At 53.5% G+C, this 19,120-nt stretch overlaps 1 protein-coding gene across 3 annotated transcripts; it reads left to right on the top strand.

The window, feature by feature from the left end:
• Positions 1-1,239: 1,239 nt before the first annotated feature.
• Positions 1,240-16,358, top strand: Grk6 (G protein-coupled receptor kinase 6). Of its 3 annotated transcripts, none has more exons than XM_052729681.1 (16): positions 1,240-1,390; positions 5,422-5,517; positions 6,359-6,471; positions 6,591-6,668; positions 6,993-7,093; positions 7,388-7,480; positions 7,579-7,642; positions 7,775-7,915; positions 8,355-8,545; positions 9,334-9,371; positions 9,455-9,544; positions 10,586-10,797; positions 10,891-11,028; positions 14,234-14,371; positions 14,452-14,586; positions 15,203-16,358. In XM_052729681.1, the coding sequence occupies exons 1-16, from the start codon at positions 1,339-1,341 to the stop codon at positions 15,254-15,256; spliced, it is 1,734 nt and encodes a 577-aa protein (XP_052585641.1). In that variant the 5' UTR covers positions 1,240-1,338; the 3' UTR covers positions 15,257-16,358. The 3 variants fall into 3 exon arrangements, with proteins under 3 accessions (XP_052585641.1, XP_052585642.1, XP_052585643.1); XM_052729682.1 differs by having other exon boundaries at positions 14,758-16,358; XM_052729683.1 differs by lacking the exons at positions 1,240-1,390; positions 5,422-5,517; positions 6,359-6,471; ... (2 more) ...; positions 7,388-7,480; positions 7,579-7,642 and having other exon boundaries at positions 7,796-7,908; positions 15,201-16,358.
• The last annotated feature ends 2,762 nt before the right edge of the window (positions 16,359-19,120 follow it).

The raw sequence follows: 19,120 nt of genomic DNA, 5'->3' as shown, positions 1-19,120 counted from the left end.
TAAGCGCGCCAAACAAAGCTACATCCCTAGATCTTTTGTTTTAGTAGCATGCATCATTCTAAAACCACCCATTACTGTGCTCACTTACAGGATTATTACCACCTTTCTTCCCGCCTAGCACGTAAGCACTGAGAGTTTGGTTTTCTTGCTGACACCACTATATCCGGCACCTGGCTGGGTGCCTGGGACAATAGCAGTATTTTTGCAGGAATGAATGAATATGGATCAAAGACACTTAGTCGAATCCGGTTGTTTCTTAATCCCTGAGTTTGAGTAAGCCTCCGTTTCCTGCTGTGCGAAAAGGGGTGGGGAGGAGGAAGTGGGGAGCTGAACTATAGTGTGTTGATGAGCTGCAAAAATTCGGACTTGTTTTCCCCCAGTCTCGGCGTGCAGCCAGCCGCTCAACGTCCAGCGGCTCAGCTCCCCACCTGTATAATGGGTGTGAACTCAACCTCAACGATTTGGGATTGTAGCGCTGCCTAATAAGGCAGTAGAAGCCGAAGGCGGCCGGGCGGGTGGGAGGAGAGAAATCACAACATCCGGCTGCGGGGGCGGGGTGCGGCTGGGCTGGAGGCAGGCGCCGCTGGGGGGGTAGGAGCCTCCTTCCGTCCTCTGCTCGTTTCAGGACGTGCGCCCTTCAGAAGCAGCTGACCCAAGACACGACGGAAGGGGACACATGCTAACCAAGCTACCTGCTGGCCGGCAGGATTCACAGCGTGATCGCAACAAACCCTAGAAATCCCATCGGGGAGCCAAAGTCACTCGGTCACGCCTTCATCCGGTGACCCAATTAGATTGCACTGCTGCATGGTTGACGCTTCCTTAATCCAATCATACGTTTTGTCTCCTGGGCGTGGCCCCCCCCGAGCCCACCTCCGACTCCCCGGCGGAGGCTCGGCCCTAATTGGCAGCTCAGCATCCTACGAAGGCCTAGAAATTCGAACCTAGGGGCTGAATCCCGCCCGCAGTCCAACCAGGAAGAGGCGACGCAAGGGGGCCCGCCCCCTCCCCGCTCAGAGCGAGTTCCCGGCTCCGTGGGCGGGGCAGGACGAAGAGGCTGACCAATAGCAGTCTGGCGCGGGGAGCGTCCGCTCGCCTATTGACTGAGCCAAGTAAACAGAGGGCGGGGCGGGGCGGGGCTGCGCCGGTGGCCCGGGAGGGGCGCAGAGTGCGCGGCGGGCGGCGGCGGCGGCCGGGGAGGCCGGGGAGGCCCGGGAGGCCGCGGCGCGGTCAGTCGAGCCGAGCCGAGCCGAGCCGCGCCGGTCACCATCGGCTCCGGCTCTCGCGGGCGGTCCCGGCCGGCGGCGCGGCCTGGCGGGCCGGGCGGCGCTGCAGCCCATGGAGCTCGAGAACATCGTAGCGAACACGGTGCTACTCAAGGCCCGGGAAGGTGAGGCCAGGCAGGCGGGCGGCCAGGCCCGGATGCGGGGATCGCAGACGCGCGACCTCGGAGCTCCACGGGGCGCCCGGGCCCCAGCTACCCTCGTGCCCTGGAGTCTGCACCCGGACTCTTAGCGCGGATACGAACCCTTCCGGCCTGCCCCCTGCACCTGCCCCCGGAACCAGGGGCCCAAGAGGGGCGAGGGTCGCGCCGCGGGCGTCGAGTCGGGTGTGTGGTGGGGGGATAAAGGAGAAAGGGAAGGAAGATAAAAAGTGGGACGTGAGCTTCAGGAGAGTGTGTCTGAGACCCCTTCTAAGGTGAGAGGCAGGAAGGTGCCCCACGTGCCCCAGGCCCAGATGCTCTGAACAGCACAAAGTTGGTAATCTGTAAAGATTGAAGAATGAATGAACCAAGCCTTTGCACAGACAACCCAACCGACATGGGGAAACTTCTAGACGCATACATTACCAATAGAACCACCACTCACTAGGAGACTCTGGACACTGAAACCCAGTGAATGGGTAACGATTTTTGCTTTCAGCAAGCCTGTGACCTGTTAGGGCAGACGCACAAAGAAATAAATGGGACAGAGCAAACTGGCCTGTTCGGACTCTAAGGTTAAAACCCTGACTGGGAAACCAGTCTTGTGGAATTAGTGTGTGTGCACACGGATATGCTTCCGAGTAGCTCCTTATTAATTTACACCTGCTCTGTGAGGGTCCTAGGCGACACAGGACCAGATATTAAATTCACTGCCACATTACCTCAGAGACATAATCATCAGACGCCTATACTGCCCCACTCTGTCCAGGGTGCTGGGGGACCGACAAGGAACTCCAGAACATGGTGACAGTTTTCCACTTTTTGATGGGCTTCCAGGCTGAAGGAGTCGTTAGCTTCACTGCTCTGTATCAGGTTACAGGTGGGAAACTGAGGGTCAAACCAGCGACTAACCCCAGATTACCCAGCAAGATTGTAGTTGACAGGCTTAGGACAGAAGGTACCCAGTAGAGTCTATAGGAACCTCAGAGAAGCCACCAGTGTGGTGCAGCACCTGAGGTCCTCTGCCTACCCAGTGCACCCAGGGAGGTGTTGCCTGGAAATGGGATGGGCAGGCTGGGTCCCTAGTGCCCAAGAGAGGCTATCTTATCTCCTGCCCCTTATCAAGCTCAGGGGCTGGGCCTTCCTCTCAGCCTCTGGGGGCATCTGCTGATTCTGTTCTGCCTCGTCATCCAGCCAGCCAGGGAGGAGGGGTAAGGAGAGCTGGGGCCAGGCCTCATTTCCTAGGGCTAGCCATTTCGGGCCTCAGGCCCCCTGAGGGCATTGCCTTGTTGGACCAGTGGCTGTGGGTACTCTTGGATAGGCTTTGTTGGATCTTGGGTGAGGCGTAGGATAGCATGGCCATAGTGAGAACTAGTGCCTCCCCAGAGGACCTGTACCCCGAACTGGCTATGTTTCTGCCCACCCCCACCCCCCACCCCATATACACCTGCACGGCCTTTGACATGCCTCCTGACCCTCAACATCATTGTTCCTTTTTTATATATAAATTTTAAGGAAAGCCTCAGTGCCATGGAGTCTTCTGTTACCCATGAACTGGTTGTGTCAGAATCACGTCACAAAACAGCTGGCAGTTTGGGGCCAGCTTTCCAAGTGACCAGAGACTCAGCAGTTGGGAAGCCTGTGGTATATGTATACAGTTGGCTCTTTTTTGTTGATTCTGTTTTTGAGATGGTCTCTCTCTATAGTCTTGGCTTACTTGGAGTGTGCTATGTAGACTACAGGCTGGCCTCGAACTCTCAGAGTTCAACCTGCTTCTGCCTCCCAGGTGCTAGGATCAAAGGTCAGTTGGCTTTTAATAAACACTAGTCATGTTAGAGGTGGGTAAGGAGCTGGATTTGGTGGTTGGGCTGGAATCCCCTCACTGTCACATTGAGGCTCCGAACTCACCATCCAGAGACTCAGTTTTCTCATGAACTTGTGCATTATCTGGTTAGGTGGGAGAACCCTGGGGGTGTGCACCCTCACTTGGATTTTCTTCCTTTCCCAGGTGGCAGAGGCATGCCGAAGGAGGGCAGGGTCCGGTGGAGAGGAGCCCCACAGATTGGCAGCCAGTTCTAGGACAGGATATTTGCATGTGACTTTTTGCTCTTGCCTTGATAGAGCTAGGAGGAGGGAGAGGAGGAAGTGACTTCTGGGGGAGGCAGGCAAATGGAGGGTGGGTGAGGGCCCTGGGTGGAGGGAGAGGGAGGAGTTCCCCTTCTGGGGAGGCCTTGCCATCGGTTAAGGAGTGGAGATCTCTTGCTCACTTTCGGTGAAGCAATGGCTGTGGGGGCGCATGGGGTACAGGCTGTAGCAGGGCCACCGGAGAGTTTCTCAAGGGACACTGCAGCACTTCCTCCTCCTTCGGGGAGCCCAGTCAGGGGCCCAGCCCTGCCCCTTTCCCAGAAGGCAGCTTCTCCTCCTTTAGTCCTCACACTGGGTCAGGTGGAGACAGTACTGGGGAAACTGAGGCCAGGCAAGGGAGGTTAATTGCCTAAAGTTATCAGTGAATTGGAGCTGGGTCTTGCCTCTTTCCATAGCCCTACTGAGTGCTGGACACAGTCTCTCCCACTCACCCTCCAGTGCCTGTGGAGGTGCCACGACAGTTGGGTGGTGTGGGTGGTGCAGCGGTGGCCGAAAGTGTGCATTGGAGTTTCAGATCCAGGTCCTGGAGGTTGCAAGGCTCAGGCCTCTCCCACCATCCTTGGTGCGTTGTCTCAGAGACACATGTGGCTCCCTCTCTGACATGCTCTGTTTTCCTGCGGTGTGAGTTTTTTGTTTGGTTGGTTTTTTGAGACTTTGCCTATGTAGCCCTGACTGCCCTGGAACTCGCTCTGTAGACCAGGCTGGCCTTCCTCTTACAGAGACCCTGTCTCTGCTTCCCTAATGCTGGGGCTAAAGGTGTGGGCCACCATCCCCAGCCCATTTTGTGGTTTCATTTTTCAAATCTCTAGTCCAGTTTGCCTGTCTCTCACTGTTTTTCCAGGTTGGGGTGGGAACTGCCAAAGCACACATTTACCCTGCCTGTCGGGTTCTGGAGATGTCCCTGCTGCTGTGTGGCTACAGTGGCTACAGATAGGGGCTCACCTAGGCAGACAGGCGTCAAGGCAGGGGTAGGGGCATCCTGATGCCAGCCCTCCTGTCACCACCTTGTTGTGGGCAGGGAGATAGTTCTGGTGCAGCATTTGGTGTTAGGGGCCTGGGAGGTTGCCCAGGCTGCCCCTGGTATCTCAAGTATGTCCCATGCTACATATAATCTCTGACTGGCGTGCCTTGGCTTCTTAGGTGACCCCTCCGCCTTGTCTACTTTATTTTTTATTTGTTTGGTCTTTTTTTTTTTTGAGGCCAGGGTCTCCCTATGTAGCCTTGGCTTTCCTGGAACTGACATATAGGCTTCATTCACCTGCTTCTTGAATGCTGGGATTAAAGATGTTCTCCACCACTTCCTGGCTTCTTATCTACTTTCTTTTTTTTTTTTTTGATTTTTCAAGACAGAATTTCTGTGTAATAGCTCTAGCTCTCTGAGTCTTGGAACTCACAGAGATCTGCCTTCCTCTGCCTCCTGAGTGCTGGGACTACAGCTGGGCTCTCGGCTACTTTTTTCTTTTCTTTTTTTTTTTTTTTTTTTGGTTTTTTGAGACAGGGTTTCTCTCTGTAGCTTTGGAGCCTGTCCTGGATCTCTCTCTGTACACCAGGCTGGCCTCGAACTCACAGAGATCCGCCTGGCTCTGCCTCCTGAGTGCTGGGATTAAAGGCGTGCGCCACCACCGCCTGGCTCGTCTACTTTCTTAACCTGTAGAATTCCTGTTGAGTAGGGGGAGTGGATGAGGCAAACCTCTTGCTGAAATGTCCTCACTGCTCTTTCTGGTTCTCATCCTGGGAGCCCTCAGCATGGGTGTCCAGAAGGACCATGTGTATCCTGGAACTTGTGAAGGCATGCTGGAGTGTGGTGGTAGCTCAGGACTGCGGTGAGACCCACCTCCTGACTGCTCTTGCAGGTGGTGGCGGGAATCGCAAAGGCAAAAGCAAGAAATGGCGCCAGATGCTACAGTTCCCCCATATCAGCCAGTGTGAAGAGCTTCGCCTCAGCCTTGGTGAGGTCCTTTCCAGACCCTGCCCTGGGGCACAGGGGCACATGGGGCATAGGGTGTCCAGTGCTTAGGAAGATTGAGACTACATGATCCATCCCAGTTTCAGTTCCTGGGTTTGAAATGGGTGGAGGGCAGAGACTCAGTACTGACTGGTGTCAGTGGAGTGGGCATGAGGAAGAGGAGGGCTGGTCTGGACTGGAGGAAGGAAAGGCAGCCTGGGGCCAGCAGATTTGGAACATCAGTCCTGTGCTTACGAGCCTTATCCAGACCAGACCTGAGGGCACCCATCCAAGCTAGAGAAGTACGACCCGGTTGTTTCTAGAGGGGGCAGAAGGGCTCACCCCATTCTTAATGTCTTGGCTGAGGAAATGAACAGTACCTAAGCTGTCCCCGGCCCCTGCTATGGCTTGTATGTGGGTAGAATGTACCCTGCTTGGGAAGGAGGCCCAGCTGAGAGCAGCGGAAGCCACAGCTTCCTCTCGCACTTTCGCCAGGCAGGCAACAGGTGTAGACTTGGGCTGGGCTGGGCTGGGCCGGAACCTCACAGACCACACCCAACCCCAGAACTGTGACATGCAAGTCTGTGAACCGGGAAACCTGGACTCTGGAGTCCAGACTCCTGGCTGTGTGACACTGAGTTAATTAATCAACCTCTCTGGGTCCCATAGCCCCCAAGTTACATTGGGGTAACGGTGCCCGTCGAAGGATTGCAGTGAGGGTTCCAAAGAAGATAAACCACTCTTGGGGGGCTAGAAGTGATTGGATCCCAGATGTGGGGTAGATGCCAGAGTGCCTGCCATGAGTTCTAAGTCTGTGGCCCAGCAGCTCCCCTCTTGGCCTGCAGAGCGTGACTACCACAGCCTGTGCGAGCGTCAGCCCATTGGGCGTCTGTTATTCCGTGAGTTCTGCACCACGAGGCCTGAGCTGACCCGCTGTACTGCCTTCCTAGATGGGGTGGTGAGTACCCCGCCCCAGGGCCCAGCCCAGCACGGAGGCAGGCAGAGGTCCAGGCCACCGCCCTTTCCCAAATCTGTCACTCTTCTCAGCCCCAAGCTTCTTTGCCTCTCACCCTGCAGGCTGAATATGAAGTGACCCCTGATGAGAAGCGGAAGGCATGTGGGCGGCGACTAATGCAGAATTTTCTGAGCCCAACGGTGAGTGAGCCCTGATGAGGGAGCCGTGATGAGGGAATGACGCCAGCAGGCAGGGCCCAGTGACAACAGGCAGAGGAGTGACCACAGCCTGGGCAGTGAGTGCCTTGGAGCTATTCCAGGCAGCACCATGGGCAGCCTGCCAGTGGCTGTCTCACCCTGTCTCAAGTGGGAGGGGGCAGGAAAGGAGCTCAGCAAAGAGGCAGCTAGGGCGCTACCTACCCACAGCCACCCTTGGCACCCACAGACATCTGGCAGTGTTGCCTTGGGAGTAGGCAGCTGTCCAAGAGAGCCCTCTGCGGTGACCTGTCTGTGGCCTGTCCCTAGGGTCCTGACCTCATCCCTGAAGTTCCCCGGCAGCTGGTGAGTAACTGTGCCCAGCGGCTAGAGCAGGGACCCTGCAAAGACCTCTTCCAGGAGCTGACCCGGTAAGGCTCCATACCCACAAGTCTTGAATTGTGCTAAGGAAAGGGGCTTCTGTGGTCCCTGAAGTCCGTGGCAAGCTCAGCTCCTCCCTGTCCACGCTGCTTGAGTTTAGCAGCTGCCTCCCATTTGTGTTTCAGCACGGAATGCATGTCTCCTGCTCGGTGCAGTAGTGAGAAGATGCTCAAGGACAAGAGCTGCTTGTGGGCTGAGCAGTCATGCAGTGGGAGGCCTGGGCCTTCAGACTGAGGTTGCATTTGTTAGGGTCTTATACCTACGGGCTGATCCTGTCTCAACAGGCTGACCCATGAGTACCTGAGCATGGCCCCTTTTGCTGACTACCTCGACAGCATCTACTTCAACCGTTTTCTGCAGTGGAAGTGGCTGGAAAGGTGAGCTCCCAGCAGGCCGGTCTGGGATAGGCGAGCTTGTGGGGTTTCCTCCTAGGAATCCCTGCATAAATATTTGTTTCTTTTACTCTTGCCTATAGGCAGCCAGTGACCAAAAACACCTTTAGGCAGTACCGAGTCCTGGGCAAAGGTGGCTTTGGGGAGGTGAGTGGTGCCTGGCGCCCTCCGCCTGGTGCCCTTGCGGAGCACACTAGTTGGGTATGGTAGGCCTGGACCCTCCCACCTCCAGCAAGAGCAAGGCTGGCCCCCATTTGTCCCTGTCTACTCTGGCTACAGGTGTGTGCCTGCCAGGTGCGGGCAACAGGCAAGATGTATGCATGCAAGAAACTGGAAAAGAAACGAATCAAGAAGCGGAAAGGGGAGGCCATGGCGCTCAATGAGAAGCAGATCCTGGAAAAAGTGAACAGTAGGTTTGTAGTAAGTACACAGGAGCTCTCTCCCTTCCCTTTGGTCACACTGTCATCTACAATCCCCACCCACCAGGCTAAAGTCCCTCCCTGTTGCCAAAGGGACTGCCCTCTGCTCTGTCCCTTCCTGCCCTGGGCAGTACCTAAGAAGGGTGGGGTAGGAGTGCTATTCCAGGCTCAGGAAGCCTGCTGAGCCCTAGGGAGTGGCACACAGAAGATTGTTTGGGTGGCTGCCATTAGCTCGTGCTCGCTCGCTCCTACACACACACACACACACACACACACACACACACACACACACACACTCCCTCCCTCCCTCCCTCCCACACTCCCTCCCTCCCTCCCTGTCTCTGTCTCTGTCTCTCTCTCTCTCTCTGTCTCTCTCTCCTGCATGCGCCCTAGTCATCCCCCACAGCTCCTGCCTGAAGGTTTGTTTCTCCTGAGCACAGGTGAGCTTAGCCTACGCCTATGAGACAAAGGATGCACTGTGCCTGGTGCTGACGTTGATGAATGGAGGTGACCTCAAGTTCCACATCTACCACATGGGCCAGGCTGGCTTTCCTGAGGCACGTGCTGTCTTCTATGCTGCCGAGATCTGCTGCGGCCTGGAGGACCTGCACCGGGAACGCATTGTCTACAGGTGGGCTGAGCTTCTTGGACTGCTCTTCCAGGACTTGGATCCTTCCTGGACGGGGGCAGCAGTCAGGTGGGATTGTGGCCACTAAGGCTGTCTATCCAGCCAGACAGTGGAAGGATGGTGGCTGGGGTTTGTCTAACCACAAACCAACACTGGCTCCAGGCACAAACTCACCCACATTTGATAGATCTGAGTGCTTCAAACCTAGGTTTTGGGATCTAGGTCGCTGACCAATGTGTGAATTCTGATTTTTGTCACCCTTCTCTGTGTGACCTTGAGCTAGTCAGCTCCCTGCTTCCAACCTGAATTCTTTTTCTGGGAGACCCCAAGGTGGGCTCAGTAGTAGTGAGCTCTGCTTATGGTGGTTATGGATGACGTTTTCATTTGAGCCTTACAGCGGCCCTTTGAGTAGCCTCATGTGACAGAGAAGGTGGAGTCAGCCCCCAGGGGGAAGGGAGCTTCATTGTCAAGGGTGAACAAGACCAAGGATGATGTCCAGGGATTCCCCTTCCCCCAGATGGGTCCCCTGCACTGGGTGGACTCCTCACTTCTTTGGATTGGAGCCACTTCTCACTACCCTAAAAAGCTCTGATTGCTGGCTCTGGCGGTGCTTGCCCTGTTCCCCTGAGTTGGCTGCAGCCTGGGGAGAGCAGGGCTCTTTTACCCCGGCAGCAAATGAGCCCTTCACCTTGCTCCCTGCCTGATCTCAGCAGGCACTTGAGCTACAAGAGGCTGGATGTCTGGCTTCCTGGAAAACAGTAGCATCTGACCCTGTCTTTTTCTCTCCATAGGGACCTAAAGCCAGAGAATATCCTGCTGGATGACCATGGTGGGTGAGGAGGCCCAAGTGGGAGGGATGAGATGGGAAGGCCTGGCCTATCAATGGACCCACCTGCTTCAACCCCTACCCAGGCCACATCCGTATCTCTGACCTTGGACTAGCTGTGCATGTGCCTGAAGGCCAGACCATCAAAGGCCGTGTGGGCACTGTGGGCTACATGGGTAAGTCCCTTTGATCTAATATACCAGTCTCCTGGGTCCCCTTGCTGTCCTAGGCCTGGCCTACCCACTGCTGTATTGAAGGGGGCGCATGTCTCCACCTCAGAGAGTAGATATCCCATACCAACACTGCTACTGCTATTTTTTTGTGGATTAGGAGACCAAGACGTAGCCAGGTCCCACCATTATGAACCTCTGCTAGTCACTTGCTGGATGCTTATTGAATACCTAGGATTGGATGGGTTAAGGGAACCAAATGCATTCCCATGGCCCATCATTACCCTGCATGGCCCGTGCTTGGAATAAGATGCCCATCTGAGATAGGGGCAGTGGAGACCTAGCATGTGGGCTGTGTGCCACAGTACAGTCCAGGTTTTCCAGGCTCTATCTTGGTCCAGGCATTCCACTTTTAGCCTCTCTTTCCTCTACTGTAAAACCTCATCCGAGCTGCCTCCTGGAGGCTTTGAGGTGAAAGTTGTTGGGAGGAGGACTCTCCGGGAGCCTGCCCGGGCAGGTGGGAAGTGTCAGCAAGTGGGTGTTTTCATCCCCTTGTCAATCCAGAAGTGACAAATTAGTGACTACATGGTCCTGATTTGGCTTACATTTATTCAGAAGTTGAATTGTTTTTAAAATAATTGAATTGATTGCCAACTTTTAATAAAACCAAACAACTTCATGTTAAAAAAAAAAAGGAGTGATGAATTTGGGGCTGGGTGTATATGATGTAGCTCATAGAGTACTGATGTGTGTGGCCCTGTGTTAAACAGACTCCAGCACTGGGATCACCACACACACATACACACACACAAATTAACAGTTGGTTCTCAAAAAACAAAACAAAACAAAAAACGGAAGAGTTGGACATGGGGACCCTTGGTGTGACACCCACCCCCGTGCAGGGCCACATCAGCTCTCATTGATGAGATGAGGTCCCCACCAGGCCGGTGGGTGTTTGAACTGATCCCCTAGTTTCTGTTTCTGGCCCCCCCTCCAAGGGCTCTCTGTTCCTCACCCCTCCCTGCCCTGACTCCTGTCCCCGCCCAGCTCCGGAGGTGGTGAAGAATGAGAGGTACACGTTCAGCCCTGACTGGTGGGCGCTAGGCTGCCTCCTGTACGAGATGATTGCAGGCCAGTCACCCTTCCAGCAGAGGAAGAAGAAGATCAAGCGGGAGGAAGTAGAGAGACTGGTCAGGGAGGTGCCCGAGGACTACCCGGAGGAGCACTTCTCCCCGCAGGCCCGCTCACTCTGTTCTCAGGTACTACAGGCTATGGGCTTGACTGCCTGTGCTGGGCTGGAGCTGGGTGCCTCAGCTGCCCAAAGGTACCCTAACCACCCTGCCCTGCTGCAGCTTCTCAGCAAGGACCCTGCTGAGCGCCTGGGGTGTCGTGGAGGTGGTGCCTGTGAGGTAAAGGAGCATCCCCTTTTCAAGAAACTGAATTTCAAGAGGCTGGGAGCTGGAATGCTGGAACCGCCTTTTAAGCCTGATGTAAGTCCTACCTACCCTTGCTAATGGTCAGGCAAGGCCTGGATGCAGGGGGCCTTGGAGCAATGGCCAGGTCACTTTCAGTACAGATGTTGGAAAACCCCATCTAATGGTTTGGGCTGCCCTCCCAAAAGTGTATGTGTGAGCATTTATGTGTGTGTGCATGTGCATGTATGAAGTCCAACATAGTGTGAGTTTTAGTGTACTAGGTTAGGACGAGGGGTGGACATGGCGATGCTCCAGGAGCACTACAGGAACCTGATTCCTCCCTCACTGTGATTGGTTAGTCTTCAGTGGCAGGCATCTTTTCCCAGGGAGTGTCATTTGTGGCTTAGTAGCTCAGGCTCACATCTTCACTAGCCAGCTACCCAGGGAACAGAGAGCAGCTCTTGTGAAGAGCCTCACTGGACAACTGGATCACATGCCTTCTGGCCCTTGCCTCCCTCCCAATAGTTTGTGGAGATTGGGTCCTGTGTTGACAGTTGGCCAGGAGTACTTGGGAAAGCCTTCAGGAGATGGACTGAGCAGCTTGGTGGCTGTCAACCACATGTGTTTATGCATTTAACACCTGAATTCCACATGTGTCGGCCTTGGAGATAATGAGGTCCATGGAGTCAGGCCTGTCCTTATGCTCTAATGGAGAGAAGCACCAAAACAAACAAGTAAGCAAGGAAGGCTTTCCGACAGTCCTGAGTGACGGGAAAGAGAGTGGGCTAGGAAGGCAGCTGTGGGGGTAGTCGCTTTAGACAGGGCAATCTCCAAGAAGGTGACGCCTAAGTAGAACTGAAGAGAGAATCGTGCCAAGATTTGAGGACATGGGCATTACAGGCAGAAGGAACAGGCAGACACTGAAGCCCTGGGGCAGGATCAGCCCAGGGACATGGAACAGCAACTGTGTGGCCAATATGATTGGAACAAGTGTGTGCAGAGCAGGAACTATGTCACGCTCTAAGTGTGACAGGATACATTGGGGAGTTTCAGCCCGAATGTGAGGTGTGGGAGTGGGTCACAGAGGATATGAGTGTAAGTGGGGGAAAGCCAGTGAGGGAGCCTGAGGGATGGCTCACGTAGACATCACCCACTCCGAGAGGATGAGTGTTGTCAGTGAGCTGGCACTTGAACCAAGCAGGTCTGACTTCATCGTGCTGCCTCAGGCTGGGGCTGCTGCACAGGTTGATTCCCACTCTCTGAAACAGTCACACTGCCTGTGGGTCATTTGTTCAAACTGAGAAATAAAATCAGTGTCTTGGAACTTAACAGAAGCAGTAGATGAAAAAACAAGCTTGACAGTGCTTTCTTATTTTTTATTTTATGATTGATTTATTTATGATTTATTATGATTTACTTATTTATTATGTATACACTGTTCTGTCTGCATGTATGCCTGCACACCAGAAAAGGGCATCAGATCTCATTACAGATGGTTGTGAGCTGCCATGTGGTTGGTTGCTGGGAATTGAACTCAGGACCTCCGGAAGAGCAGTCAGTGCTCTTAACCTCTGAGCCATCTCTCCAGCCCTGCTTTTTTGTTTTTGTTCTTATTTTTATTAAAAATAAAATGTCTGTGTGTGTATCTGTGTATGGGTATATGCATGTGACTTCCGGAGTCTGGAGACCAGAGGTGTCAGACTCCCTGGAAGAGCAGTGCAGGATTTAACCTCTGAGCCAGCACTTGACAGTTTTGTTGTTGCTGTTTGTTTTTATTTTTAGGAACAAGGTTTCTCTGTGTAGCCCTGGCTGTCCTGGAACTCACTCTGTAGACCAGGCTAGCCTTGAACTCAGAGATCCACCTGCCTCTGCCCCCTGAGTGCTAGAACTAAAGGCGTGTGCTCCCATGCGCAGCTGACAATACATTTTTAACAACTCTATTGAGATGAATTCACAGTTAACACATATAAAGTGTGCAGTTCAATTGAAAGAGTCACATGACTGTCACCACATAAGATTAGAATGTGCCGGGCGGTGGCGGCGCACGCCTTTAATCCCAGCACTCGGGAGGCAGAGCCAGGCGGATCTCTGTGAGTTCGAGGCCAGCCTGGGCTACCAAGTGAGTTCCAGGAAAGGCGCAAAGCTGCACAGAGAAACCCTGTCTCGAAAAACCAAAAGAAAAAAGATCAGAATGTTTTCACCAGCTTCTTCAGAACCTAAACAAGCCCTGTGTCCACTGGGTTCAAAATTCTTCCCTCCTGTCCCAGGAAACAGCTTGTTCTCCTATGTCCATCTACTTTGGATGCTTCCGGTGTGTGGGTAGATGGAGTCTTGCTGAGCTTGGTCCTCTGTGATTGGCTTCTTTTGCCAAGAAGGCTTTTAAGGTTCCTCCATGTTGTAGCATATACCAATACTTCATTCTTTTCCAAAGCTGAATAATATTCTATTATATGGATATAAATTTTATTCATACTTAACATGAGGGTACCCTTTGGGGGGGGCTATCAGGAATAATACTTTCTACTTTATTTTTTGAGATGAGGTCCCATTGTGTTGCCTTGTGCGCTTTTGAACTCACAGGCTCAAGCCTTCTTTATGCCTCAGTACATCCGTTGGTATAAAATTACAGTCACATGTGGTAAATCTTGTAGAGAGCGTCAGACTTTTCAGGTCAGACACACCATTTTACACGATGGTCATGATAATGCGTCTATCAGTACGTAGGTTTGTAGATGGTGTGTGTGTGCTAGGGATGGAGCAAATGTTCTACACCACTGAACTATACCTGTAGCCCCATGATAATATTTTAATTGACTTCCTTTGTGGTAAGAAAAAGGAAGTGTAGAGATAGAAAAGAAAGTGGCCTTTGAATGCAGAGGCCAGCTCCCAGCAGGAACTGGAAAAGTGCTGGGAAAACTATTCCAGTACTGGGCATTCTAGAGTGCAGACCCCCTCCGGCCCCTCCCTAGGGAGCCAGTACTCCCTTCCCACCGCAGCACTAGCCACATACCCAGGCAGTCCTGTGCAAGCAGAAGACCAGCCCAGCCTAGCACCAGGCCTGTGCACAGCCTTCTTCAGTCACTGCACAGCAAAGGGTCATTGTCATGACCCTAGTCTGCAGAGTTGAAAACTGCTTCAGAGACAAGGGAGTACTGGGCTGAGGGACTCATGAGGCGGTTGCTGCTCTCTCCAAACCAGGGAGCTGCAGGTGTCAGGGCAGATCCAGGCCCAGGGTGACTGAGATCAAGGCCTCTTGACTCTTCTATCTGTCCACCCCCAGCCCCAGGCTATTTACTGCAAGGACGTTCTGGACATTGAACAGTTCTCTACAGTAAAGGGCGTGGATCTGGAGCCCACGGACCAAGACTTCTACCACAAGTTTGCCACGGGTAGTGTGTCCATCCCCTGGCAGAATGAGGTAGGGACTGCCCTGCAAGTGGGGTGGTCTCTGGGTGGGGTATCCCTGGGGCCCCTCTCACAGCTGCCTGTTCTTGATAGATGGTGGAGACTGAATGCTTCCAGGAACTAAATGTCTTTGGACAGGATGGATCAGTTCCCCCAGACCTGGACTGGAAGGGCCAGCCACCTGCACCCCCCAAGAAGGGATTGCTGCAGAGGCTCTTCAGTCGCCAAGTAAGTCCCTCAGTGTCTGACCTGTGCCCCCAGCCTGCTGCACGGGGATAGTGGGTGGGAGGCAGAGCCCGTCGACACTGGGAGTGAGCCTCTTCCAGCCCTTCCAGTGGTGCCTCCTTCCTGCCTGTGCCCCACGCCTGGCTGGTCTCATGGCCTCTTTTCTCTTTCCAGAGGTGAGCAGTGTGGGCTCCTCGGGGGTTGGCCTTGCTGCCTGACCGTGGGGAGCCCCAGGCAGCCCTTCCATGACAGAGGCGAGATGTAGGAGAAAGAAGTCTGGTGCCCACCTCCCCGCTCCCTCCCTGCTGCTTGCTTCCCTGCACCCTGACCCCTTCAAGCTGCTAACCTTCCTTAGCATCTGTCTCCCTGTCCTGAGTCTGTCCAGGGGATGGACAGAGGTCTTGCTCGGGCAGATCCTGGGAGCTTCCCAGTCTGACTTCAGTCTGTTGCTAGAAAGCGATCCCCTGACACCACCCGTGTTTGGCCCAAGCTGCTTCTCTAAGTCTTGTGGGAACCCCATGGCCCCTTTCTGGACATGCCACTGGCCTTGGTCAGCCTCAGTGGTGACTAATGGCACCTGCTGTGCCTCTCTCCCTCCATGTCTTCCCTGTCCCTCCAGGATTGCTGTGGAAACTGCAGCGACAGTGAGGAAGAGCTCCCCACCCGCCTCTAGCCCCCAGGCCGAGGCCCCCACCGATGGCTGGCGGTAGCAGCTACTCTCAGTGACGTTTACAGTTTTACACAGTGGTGTTCCCCCTTGTCCACTCAAGTCGTGGCCTGGGGAACACAGCCGGAACTGTCCCCAGTGTCCTCCGTCCCTCAGCCCCTGGCCCAGCTGAGTTTGACAAGGCCTGGGCCATCTTGGGACAAAGGTGCGTCCCTTCAGCTCTTCTCTGCGGAGCTCGGGGCTTTATGTATTTATGTATTTGTACGAATGTATATAGCTACCAGAGCGTTCTTAATTCCACCCTGGACCTGGCGCTCCAGGGCAACTAGCCCTGACTGGGAGAGCCAGGAGCTGGCAGAGGAGCCAATGCCAAACTCTATGCTTCTTGGGCCCAGTCCAGATGAGCAGAGTATGGGCCAGGTCAGTCTCTGACCCCAGCATTGCACTGGTCACCACCAACCTCCAAGTGAGACTTGTGCCTACCTGTTGTGGACTTAGGCCACCACCTTCTGGTTGCCCAATGCTGTCACTTTTTCTCAGCATTTGTTAGAGCTGGAAATGGGGGCTTTGTATCCTCTAGGCCTGGGCCATAGTGTAACCATAGACTGAACTGACTGGGACCCATCAGACCACAAGATAGGTCACCTGCCTTCCAGCTCTCAGAGCACATATCCCTTATTCTAGGTCATGTCCTGAAGATACATTTTTCAGAAGTGCCCCAGCCCAGGCCATAGGAGGGGTTAGATTTACCCCTCCAACATTCCAGAATTCCTCATAAAAGTAGACATGTGCCCAGCAATAATCTACCCTTCCCTGTGTGTGCCTGTTGGGGGTGGGGGGGGCTGAGTGTATATCAGTGTGTGAAGAGGGTAGGGTAAGGCTGTGCCTAAGCCCAGACCCTAACCCTGGCCTGTCCCAGACTGTGATGGCCGTCCTGATGCTAATGTTAGGACAACATGGGACCATAAGGCCCTGGCTTTCCCATATTTAAAGCCAATGTGAGCTGCCACATGTCTCTGTGTGACCAATGTGAGCTGCCACGTGTCTCTGTGTGACCAATGTGAGCTGCCATGTGTCTCTGTGCGAATACAGTCTGAGCACAAGCCTGGCCAGCCACCCCTGCCTGCCTCTTTTTAAAAAAATATTTCTGGTGTTTCAAGGATTCTTCCTGTTCTTGACACAGTCAAAAGGGATTGGAGATGGACCTGGAGTGAGACTAGGGTCTGCCCTTAAAAAGCCCAAGAATCCTCAGGACTTTACAGGCAATCAGACCTTGGTGTGGGGACTCAATCTCGGTTTTTCCACTCCTAGGTGGGACACAGCCTTGGATACCAGCTAGGGTGTATGTCCGACTACAGAGGTAGATATATTTGGCTGGTCTGTAAACTTTCTGAGGCCAAAGTGGCCTTGTAAACTTGGCAGTGGCCTGGAGAGGCAGGTGGGAGCTGTTGTGAGAAACACCAGCCCTGAGTTAACCTGGCCTTCTGCTGTGTGTCCACCCTGATCCGGCACACATGCATGTGATCCAGCTCTCTCTGTTTTCTCCTGTGGGTGGCCAAAGAGATGATCTGAGTGACTTAGTTTGAGGAAGAACGAGTGTGGCAAGGGTAGCAGGGACCAGCCACCTGAGTTTCAGAGAAGAGAGTTTTCTGAAGTTAGTGACTACCAGGTCCTGAAGTAGTCACCTGAAGACAGAAATTAGCAAGATCATTGGGGGAGCGAGGACGGGGGAGACTACTGGTACAAATTTGGGGGGGGGGCGGGAGTAAGCTGTTTAAACAAGGAACTTCTCCCAGGCTTTGCAAACTCCTCCCAGGGTCCTTAGTTTCCCAAGAGTCCCTGGAACCATCCTGCCTGTGAGCTGGGCACCAAATGCTGTGAACATGACAGCCATGGGTGCATGTCATAGTCTGCAGTTTTGGGAGCTGACTGCATAGGCCCCTCCTTGTCTGAGGATTCCAGTTTCCTTGCATGTCAGCTGAGAGACTCTGATACAACCAGGGAGTCCTCTGGTTCTCCTCTAGGTGGCCTGGAATTCACTGTGTAGGTAGGCTAGACTGGCCTCAGACCTCTGACTCTACTGGCCTTCCTGTGTAGTGTTGGGATTATATATGTGTGCCATCACACCAGTAGTTGCCAACAGGTGTCTTCAGAGGGGCCTCCTAGCATATAGAACGTTTGCTGATGCTCCCATCCACGTGAAGGAAATAATTGCCTGCTACTCAATCCAGATCCTTCAACCTCCTTTGAGCTAGGAGGCATCTAGGGAACACCTTGTCTAAGGTTAGGTTCACATTAAATCCTTCATGAAGTTTCCCAACAAGACTATCAAACTCCACTCCTCCCTACCCAGCCCTGTAGTGAGAACTAGGGACCCAGATGGAGATGAGGTCCCTGCCGGCTTGGAGCTAATTGGTAGGCAAGGAGATGTGGAAACAGTCGTATTCGATGTGATCAGCGTTGTGGCAAAGGATTCTAGAGGGCTGAGTCTTGGGGATAACATTCAACTGGTCCCTTGGCCCCAAAAGTGTTGGAGTTGATACTCTCCAGGACAAGGCCAGCTGTGCCCATCAAAAGGATGGTGAACATGGGTTGGGAAAGGAGTGGCTGCAGTTGAAGTTGGTAAGATGCAGATGTCTTTTAAAGCTGTACTCTGTGGACTCTACTGGAGATCGGGAGGATCCCTGAAGGGTTTTGACTGGCTGTGTGTTAAGGGCCTGTCCCACCATGTAGAAAAGCACCCTAATATAACTTTGGCAAACCATTCTGTTATCCCCATCCATGTGGAATAGATAGTGCTGGACTTTATCTCATTGTATACACACTGCACACAAACACATGTGACCTACGGAGGAGTGCTGGAGGTGGTGTGGGAAGGGGAGGGTCTCTGAGTTTGAGGTCAGCCTGGTCTACAAAGTGAGTTCCAGCATGGCCATAGGTACACAAAGAAACCCTGTCTTGAAAAAAACAAAAACCATGGGAGGCTTGTGGGTGGAGCACAGTGTAGAAGTGCTTTTGTAGCATGTCTGAGATGCCTGGGTCTGATCCCCCGAACTGTGAGAAAAAGACAAGACATCTCAGACAGAAGGGGCCCCTGCTCGTTGCTAACTCCTCACACGAGAGTATGACGATCAGAAGTCAGTTCTCCAGTTGATTGTCTTGGCATCAGTGAGTCTTACTCTAGTGGCCAGATTAGAAACGTGTCCAGTGTTCCTTGGAACAGAATTTTTGTTAGCGGCTAACCCTTGATGGCACCCATGAGTAGGTCTGGGCAATGATTATCCCCTTGAAACCTGGGTATTGGTGTTCAAAGGAAGGGACCGAACACTGGGTGGCTGCCTGGAGTACAGATCCTTTCCATCCTAAGACATGGTGGACATGAGTCCTAAATGTCACTTGTGATTTTTCTTTTCTTGCTCACTTGTTTTAATGGAACTACTGGGAGAGACGTGGAGTTCTCTTTTCACTGGTGATGGGTAGCACACCTTAAATTGAGCTGTGCGGGCCATCCATACCATCATTCTGGGGCAATTTGCTCGATGCCAAATCCCCCCACACACACACTCCCAACAGGGTTTCTCTGTGTAGCCTTGGAGCCTGGCCTGGAACTTGCTGTGTAGACCAGGCTGGCCTGGAACTCACAAAGATCCACCTGCCTCTGCCTCCCCAGTGCTGGGATCAAAGGTGTGCACCATCACCGCCCAGTATCTTTTTTTTTTTTTTTTTTTTTTTGGTTTTTCGAGACAGGGTTTCTCTGTGTAGCTTTGCGCCTTTCCTGGGACTCACTTGGTAGCCCAGGCTGGCCTCGAACTCACAGAGATCCGCCTGGCTCTGCCTCCCGAGTGCTGGGATTAAAGGTGTGCGCCACCA

This window comes from Peromyscus californicus, unplaced genomic scaffold (genome assembly GCF_007827085.1).
Source record: "Peromyscus californicus insignis strain IS unplaced genomic scaffold, ASM782708v3 Scaffold_8__1_contigs__length_139910024, whole genome shotgun sequence".
Lineage (NCBI taxonomy): Eukaryota > Metazoa > Chordata > Mammalia > Rodentia > Cricetidae > Peromyscus > Peromyscus californicus.
This window is presented reverse-complemented; position numbering and strand designations above follow the sequence as displayed.

Excerpts from the sequence above, each read along its gene's own strand:
- Grk6 (XM_052729681.1), top strand. The coding sequence starts at position 1,339 with ATGGAGCTCGAGAACATCGTAGCGAACACGGTGCTACTCAAGGCCCGG. Across the intron at positions 7,643-7,774 it reads GCAAAGGTGGCTTTGGGGAG|GTGTGTGCCTGCCAGGTGCG; the intron begins GTGAGTGGTGCC and ends CTCTGGCTACAG. Across the intron at positions 9,372-9,454 it reads TATCCTGCTGGATGACCATG|GCCACATCCGTATCTCTGAC; the intron begins GTGGGTGAGGAG and ends ACCCCTACCCAG.